At 50.2% G+C, this 7,780-nt stretch overlaps 1 protein-coding gene across 3 annotated transcripts; it reads right to left on the bottom strand.

Moving 5' to 3' along the window:
- Window positions 1-266: 266 nt before the first annotated feature.
- Window positions 267-7,559, bottom strand: Ntsr2 (neurotensin receptor 2). Of its 3 annotated transcripts, none has more exons than XM_031356137.1 (4): window positions 6,872-7,559; window positions 3,570-3,843; window positions 2,034-2,124; window positions 267-770 (listed from the first exon to the last, which is right to left on the bottom strand). In XM_031356137.1, the coding sequence occupies exons 1-4, from the start codon at window positions 7,493-7,495 to the stop codon at window positions 509-511; spliced, it is 1,251 nt and encodes a 416-aa protein (XP_031211997.1). In that variant the 5' UTR covers window positions 7,496-7,559; the 3' UTR covers window positions 267-508. The 3 variants fall into 3 exon arrangements, with proteins under 3 accessions (XP_031211997.1, XP_031211998.1, XP_031211999.1); XM_031356138.1 differs by having other exon boundaries at window positions 268-770; window positions 3,628-3,843; window positions 6,872-7,519; XM_031356139.1 differs by having other exon boundaries at window positions 268-770; window positions 3,751-3,843; window positions 6,872-7,519.
- Window positions 7,560-7,780: the final 221 nt, after the last annotated feature.

Genomic DNA, 7,780 nt, shown 5'->3' with positions numbered 1-7,780 from the left:
ATCCTAGTGTTAGGGAGACAGTGACAGGACCCTTGGAATTCTCTGACCCACTAGACTAGCATGTTGGTTGAGCTCAAGAGCAGTGAGAGACTATGTCTCAAAAGCAAGGTGGATGATCGACCTTTGGTCTCCACATACACAGACACCTGGACACATTCATGTATCTGCATTCACATGAGACCACACAATACATGCACGCACGCACGCACGCACACACGCGCGCGCACACACACACACACACACACACACACACACAGAGCACACGCAAAAAATAGCACCAGCTAAAATTTATTGAGTACTGGCTATATACCAGGCCTGGCACTGGGCACCTTCATCACTAGGCAATGGGTCCTATTCTTCACCTTGGTTGCACAGGAGGGAAGCTGAGGGCAGGAGGTGTTATGTGGCTTGCCTGCAGTATGCACTGGTCAACGACTGCACTGGGTCAGTAGGTCTGATTGGACTGTTAGTGATGGCATAGCTTATCTGATGGGTGCATTTGTTCTCTTCATACTTGTATTTCTCCCAGGCTGGGATTTCTTGGGGATCCCCAAAGCCGGAAACTGTACGTACTAGTGGTTGACTCTAGGGCTTCTTGGGGTAAAGGCACCATGGAGTGCTGTTCACCACACAGGGAGCTGAGGGATTCCAGGAAGAGCTTTCTGAAGGAGGAAGACACGGCGTTGTAGAGGATGGGGGTCACTGCCGAGCTGACGTAGAAGAGTGTGTTGGTCACCATGTAGAAATAGTGATAGAAATCATAGAGCTCACTGGAAGGCAAACGCAGAGGTCTGGTTAGAGGCTGTCACAGTGCCCTCAGGGCCCCATCCGAAGTGCCAGGTGAGCAAGGAAGTCCTTTCTGTTGACAGGGCACAGTGGAAATAGCACACATTTCTGTTGCTGCCCTTCCTTGATGCATTCTATCCAGCCTCTCTGTCTTCCTGCCTATGGTTATGATCATCTATAAGGCAGATGGCAGCCCCAATAACAGAGGCTGTCTGCCTAGGTCAGTGAGATTCTGGGTGCCCTGTTACCGGTATGGTTGAGGAGGTATGGCTTCATGAAGAAGGGAAGATTTTTCCCTCAGCCATTATGTTCCATGTGGCAGATTCTTTGCAGTATTAAGGGCTTGGTGTATGCTTCTGTATGCATGTGTGTCTGAGGGGTGCTGGTTGCTCCTGAAGAAGTATCTGTGGATACAGCTAAGTCATTAAGGGATCTCTTTTCTGTTGGGTGTTTGACTTCCAGTTATGATTACAGATACAGTGATTTCCAAAAGACTCTCATGTAGCTCAGGCTAGTCTTCAATTTTTTATGCAGCCAAGGATAACCTTGACCTTCTGTTACTCCTGCATGAACTTCACAAATGCTTTGAGTACAGATGTGTACCACCATACCTAGTTTTTGTGATGTTGGGGATCAAATATGGGGCTTTGTTCATATTAGGCAAAAACTCTATAAATTGAGCTATAGTTCCAGCCCATATTTTTTCTCTTCTCTAACTGTAATAAAAGAGGGTCTATTGATCTCCACGTGGCCTTTATCAGCTCATGGAGCTGTTTTGAGTCTTTAATACATGGCTGTCACCACCCTGTCTGGGCTGCAGACTTTGGTCTGTTCTGGTGTCAAGATGTTCATAGCCCTGACTTCTCTCTACAAGGCCTGTCATAAGCACAGCCTTATCATATCAGGAAGATTTTTAGAGAATGCCCTGATCCTGCCAGGCATGACCCATGCTGTTATCCCAGTTCTTGGAAGACTGAGGCAGGAGGACTTCGTGCTTGGCCACAAAGTAAGTTGTAGGCCAGGTGAGGCACTATAGCAAGACTTTGTCTCAAAACAAACAAGAAAACCCACAATCCCTTGTCTTCCACCTCCAGCTGGAAGATTTTGAAAGTATAGCCTGAGCAGGACCAGATAAACTACAGGCCACGGGTTCAGAAAACTTGGCAGCTTGAGGTTCCATTGTCTGGCTCCAGTACAACCCAACCAACAGTCTCTTCTCAGTGGCCAGAGAGCCACGGCACACTTACTCAGTCCATCCATCATCGGGGATGTAGCAGTACATGAGCCTACGGGCATGGTACGGCAGCCAGCAGATGACATACACAGCCACGATGGCTCCTGAAGGACAGTGGGGGAGAGAGAGAAAGAGAGGGCATAGCAGACAGAAAGCAAACATGTTCTCAGTTACATCATTGTTGAAGGAAAAGCATGCCCAAGGTGACAACAGCAATTCCTGTGGCATCTTCCTGGAGCCAAAGGATGGGAAGAGAATTTTAAAGTTATTGGATACAAACCTTCCATGTTCTTGGACACAACAGGTTTCCAGAATCTTCCATTGGCTACTGGAATGCACTCTCAATTTAGGACTAGATATTCCCACCCAGCTGACTGTATGTGCAGCATCATAGAAATGCCTTTTGTTCACTGCAAAGCCCCTCCCTGAACTCTTCCTTTTACTTCTGCATGAATGGCAATACCATCATCAGACCTCAAGCTAGAATCTTCTAGAAACTTCTTAGCTTTTTCTCCTTCCACATCTTGCCTTTTAATGGGTTCTTCCTCAGCGACTGTCTACTCTGTTCATTGTCCTCATAGCTGCCACCATATGAAGCTTCTGTCTCCTTCCCTCTTGACTCTGACAGCCTTCTCTGACTACCATGAGCAACCACCCACATATTACCCAGTGTGGCCCCTGCAGCTGTAGCATTAACTGGTATTCTCGTAGAAATGCAGATTCAACAAGCCACTCAAGACCTCTTGGGTTGGAATCTCATGGCTGGGCCCTGTACTCTGTCTCTTACAATGTCCTGGATCATTGCCACACACCTTGAAGTTTAGGAGTATGATTTGGCCCATATGCTAAAGAGCTATGAAGGCAACAGATCTTGCAGACATTGGCTCTTGGAGCTTCTGCCCAGTGACTGCAGAGCAAAGCCTGATGCCTTTCTGGGTTGATTCTGTGTGACTCATCACATCCAGGACACTCGGCACTTACATCTTTCCCCACAAGATGGGGATGTTGCAGAGAACACAGATCTGTCTCATCGGAACCTCCCAGACTTCAGCTAGTGCCCAGATTTTCAACTGGGGCATGATGGGCACTTGGAGAGACCTGTTTTCCTGTCCCTTTAAAAAGTGTCTCTTACAAGGCCAGATTGTTTTGGATCCTTACAAAGGCAAGCAAGTAAACAGATGAGTGTTGTGAGCAGGAGAAGGGAGTGCTAGAGGAAAATGGGATTTGGGGACCCAGCCAGTCTGAGAGTCCACAATAGTCAGACTGCAGTCCTTCACTGGAACTACTTTTGGCTTTCCCACACAACCCAACTTTCTGAAACAGAGCCAAGTCCCTTCTGTATGGGGAGGCTACTCCCAGAGTGGATCTGCAATTTCATGCATAAAAGTCCAATTCTTTCTTTTAATGATCCCATTGTGCTTTGGGGTACAGGAAGAAGAAGGCCTAGAAAGGGGCACTAGCTTGCCAAAGTCATCTAGTCAGGGACTTTGGAAGCAATCCCTGGTCCCTGGACTCCTCTCCCTCAGGGTATTGTGGTAGAGGACTTAACTGAGAACCTGGGCGCTGTGCTGGAGGCTGCGGATCTGGCTGGCATCCTTGTGTCTCACCAGGCTGGCTTGGACCCCCAGGGAGAGGGTCTTTCTCCATGTGATGAAGCCTAGGAGGCCTTCCTCACTCAAGAGCTCCAGGCGGCTGGGGATGGAGTTGACTTGGGCAGAAGCTGATGGTACCTGGGAGTAGAGGGCCATCAGGTGGTTGACAGTGATCCCATTCAGGAAAGCAGTGAGTGCCAGAGGGAGAACGAAGGAGACCAGCACATTCACCTGTGAAGGTAATCCCGAGTGTTATGGGGGCAGCCACCAAAGGCCTGTGGCTCTGGATGTCAGGCTTGCTCTGTGCTAAGAATCTGCATCAGCAGAAGTAGGGAATCAAAGGCCTGAAAGGTAAAGCTAAGGAAAGTCTCAGAACTGTCATGCCACAGTGCAAGCCCAAGGTCACAGAGAAGCCAAGGAGACAGACACATCACTGGGTGCTCATCCTCCTCAGCCCACTTTCTTCTCAGCTCTGGACACAGGACTCCGAGTGCCCCAGCATGCTTTGCAGTCTTTATATTCAAACAGTGTCTTCAAATGGCTCCCACTGGCTAGAAACCTTCATTTTAAAACAACAGCCTATGGGTTGGAGAGATGGTTCAGTGGTTAAGAGCACTTGCAGCTCTTGCAAAACACCAGAGTTCTGTTCCTTAACACCCATGATGGGCAGCGCACAGCAGTCTGTAATCCCAGCCCTAGGAAATCTGATGTCCTCTTTTGGCCTCTGTAGGTACCTGTCTTCATGTGGACATATCCATATACCCAGACATATACAAGTGATTAAAAATAAAATGAATCTTTTTTTAAAAAATCACTAGTCCATTATCACAGCCTCAGATACTGAGAATCAGACCGAGAGGTTGCAATAAGTGTTAGCTCTGGGGGATGCTTCTCAGTCTACCCAGCAAGGGCAACAACAATACCCAGAGCCATGTGGCAAAAGGGAGCTCATGCCAGAGCTGGGTCACCATGAGTCCCAAGTGCAGTGGGGCCACCTGGACATACCCAGAGGGCAAAGACAACCGAGGGAGTGGCTTGTGGGTACCTTCTCTCTACTCATTCTCTCAGTGATTGTCCTAGAGGTTACATGGGCAGCTCCTGCAGGTTGTGCATCTTAGTCATATGCTTATGGAAAGACTACATGAGGACAGGATGCAGAGAGAGGAAAGGGGGAAAGGTTGCATGGGACCATGGGGTAATAATGCTCTCAGGTGGTCCAGGTTAGGTGCTTTAGTGAGAAGGAAAACTAGAGATCAGGTCCCTAGAGCGTGAGTGGGGAAGGAGAGAAGAGAACATGAACTGATGACTCTTGCTGTGCCATATCCCTGGCACCTTTATGGGGTCACATTTAATTATTTTCATGACACCCATGCTATGTTTTTGGCATCTAGGCAAACCCAGGCACATGAATGGCATCTGCCATCAGACAAGCACTTCTTTCTGCCTCAGCAGGGACAAAAAACAGAAATAGGGTCTCCTGGGCACCAGCAAACTGGCAATTTTGACTCAGGGTCTCAGTCCTCTTCACCATCCTTGTACTGAATCTTTCTCTAACTTGAAGTTTCTTCTTGTGTTTTGATCACTCCCAATGGAGTCCTGACTAGAACCCTTCAGTTTCCTTCCACTCTCTCCTTCTCAGATAATGGCTGAACTCTCTTTCTAGAGAGGGACATGGTATTTCAAATGCCAAACTCCTTTTAGAGCAAATCCATGACAAATAAACCATTGTTAGGCATTTGTTCCCTTTGTCCCCATTCAAGGAGAACTTGGACCAGATAAGGATAAGGCAGGCCTATAGAATATGGTTAAACATGGCCACAGTGGCTCTTTCCATGGTTTCTCCTGATTCCTCTTGGGTGTAAGTGAAGGACTGATGACTAGGTCTTAGACTCTTCCCTCCCTGCCCACCAGACCCAGCTGATACACACAGGATGGTGCAGGGAAAGAGAGGGAGCTTTATGCCAGGCACTGCAACCTTGTACTGTGGAAGGAGAATAGGGTAGAGAGAAAGAGGTATCAAGATTAACATGAGAGAAAACAATGGCAGAGAAAGGCTGGGGACCCTCACCAACAGCTACACAAAAGAGACACAGCACTAGAAAAAGCCCATGTATTACAAATGTGGGAGAAGGCAGGTGCTATGTAAATGACACGTAAAGGTCACCCCCACTCTACCCTCCTGGCCAGTGCCCTTGAGCTTCTAACAGTTCCCTCCTCCTCTGCTCTCTGTCTGCTTCAGTTGCACAAGTGCTTTTCTTCCTGATAAACGATCCTGTTCTACCACCATATGTGTGTCCCTAGTCTAATCTATTGTTCTGGCACACAGGGGCTTGGAAATCTCAGCAATAACCTCCAGACTCCAGTCCACACCTGGCCAGGAATTCAGTGCAGAAAGATATGATGGTCCAGTCATCTATGCAGCCCCCTAATCCCACACATGTCCTGATGCACTGGCCAGCGTGCCTTTCTGCACTTTCATGTGTTTACCCTTCTAGATCCTCTGTGTGTTCCTGGGTAGTGAAAGGATGCTGGCTGCACCCTGCTTTGGTCCTTTGGATTTCTGGGAAGAACTCTGGAGGGGTTGCTTTAGTTTCTTTCACTACCCCAGTGTGTGTGTGTGTGTGACCTAGGACCACTGCCTATTTGAACAGTGGCAAGGCAAACTTAAAGGGCTCTGAGCAATAGAACCACTGAGAAACCTGTGACTTGGAAAGGTGAGACTTGCTTTTGAAAAAAAAGGAACTGCAAAGTGCTGGGAATGGGTCCCATGCTGTGGTGGACATGGTGGGGCAGAAGAGAGAGGTCTTGGGAGCAGAGTCTTGAGGAAAGGCTTTCAGACAGAGTTGTGAAAGCAGCTCATTTCTAGGGTTAAGAGGAGTCGGGGAAGGAGGAACAAAGAAATGCTTGACCTAAATGCCAGAGAGAGGCCAAGCAGAGCTGCGGGTGGGTGAAGCAGGTGAGAGTAAGTGGGCAAGGAAGGTCGAGGAAGTGAGGCCAGAAGCCCTATCAGCCCCCAGAATAAGGCTCAGAGAAACGCCCCCTCTACTTCCGGGAGGCCCATTCAAGAGCCACATAGTTGGAGTGGCCTAAGTGCGGACAGAGTCTAATAGTACATGAAATCTGCATCTTCATAGGCTCCTTTTGTGGTCCCTTTTTAAAAAGGTGGTGTGTGTGTGTGTGTGTGTGTGTGTGTGTGTGTGTGTTAAAGATTAACTGTAGGTAAACCCCTTCTACTGTGCTCCACTCCTCACTCCCTTACCTGGATGAAGACCTGGAGCGTGGCGCGGCTCACCAGCACGGTGCACACACGCGAGGCTGGCTCAGGCTCCCCGTCGGCCCTCTCCACTTCATGCTTCTGTCCCATGATAACCGCCATGGGCAGGGCAAGGCCCAGAGAGGCGACCCAGACCAGTGACAGCAGGCGGCGGGTGCGGCGCGGGGTGAGCAGGCGGCGGGCACGCAGTGGCTGGCACACGGCCAGGCAGCGTTCTGCGCTCAGGCTGGCCACGCTCAGCACCGTGGCGTAGGCACACAGCTCGCGCACGAAGTAATAGCCACGACAGCCGAGATCGCCGAAGACCCAGGGGTAGTGGAACCACACGAAGTTGTAGAGCTCCATGGGCACGCTGACCAGCAGTAGCAGCAGGGCTGACAGCGCCAGGCTGAGCACGTGGTAGCGCAGGCGCCCGGGGCGACCGGCCCGCGCCTTCAGCACCACGTGCACGGACAGCGCATTGCCCGCCGTGCCAAGCGCGAAGATGAGCGAGTAGAGAGAGGTGAACAGCACCTTGGCCCAGAGGCGAGTGTCCACGCCCAGCCGCGCCTCCAGGCTCAGCCCTGCGCTGGGGCTGGGCCTCGGGGGCCACAGGCTGCTGGTCTCCATCTCTGTCTCGTGGTGGCCTGAGCTCCCTCCCTCTCACTGCCCAGAGCCTGGGCTAGCTGCCCGGGGAGCCAGCACCACCTCCTTTCTGGGAACCTCCAAAGCTGGGAGGACACGCCCCTGGAGGGAGTTCCAGAGCAGAACTAGTCTTTGATCTCTCCTTCCATTCAGCTACATCCAGAACGTGTTGGAGGAAAAAGGTTGGGAAGGGCATCCTTTGGGGTTCACCTGGATAGCATCACTGGAAGCCATGTGATCCGTGAGTAAGTTTTTAAAAGTCCTCTGTCC

The sequence above is a fragment of the Mastomys coucha genome, unplaced genomic scaffold (assembly GCF_008632895.1).
Source record: "Mastomys coucha isolate ucsf_1 unplaced genomic scaffold, UCSF_Mcou_1 pScaffold6, whole genome shotgun sequence".
NCBI lineage: Eukaryota > Metazoa > Chordata > Mammalia > Rodentia > Muridae > Mastomys > Mastomys coucha.
This window is presented reverse-complemented; position numbering and strand designations above follow the sequence as displayed.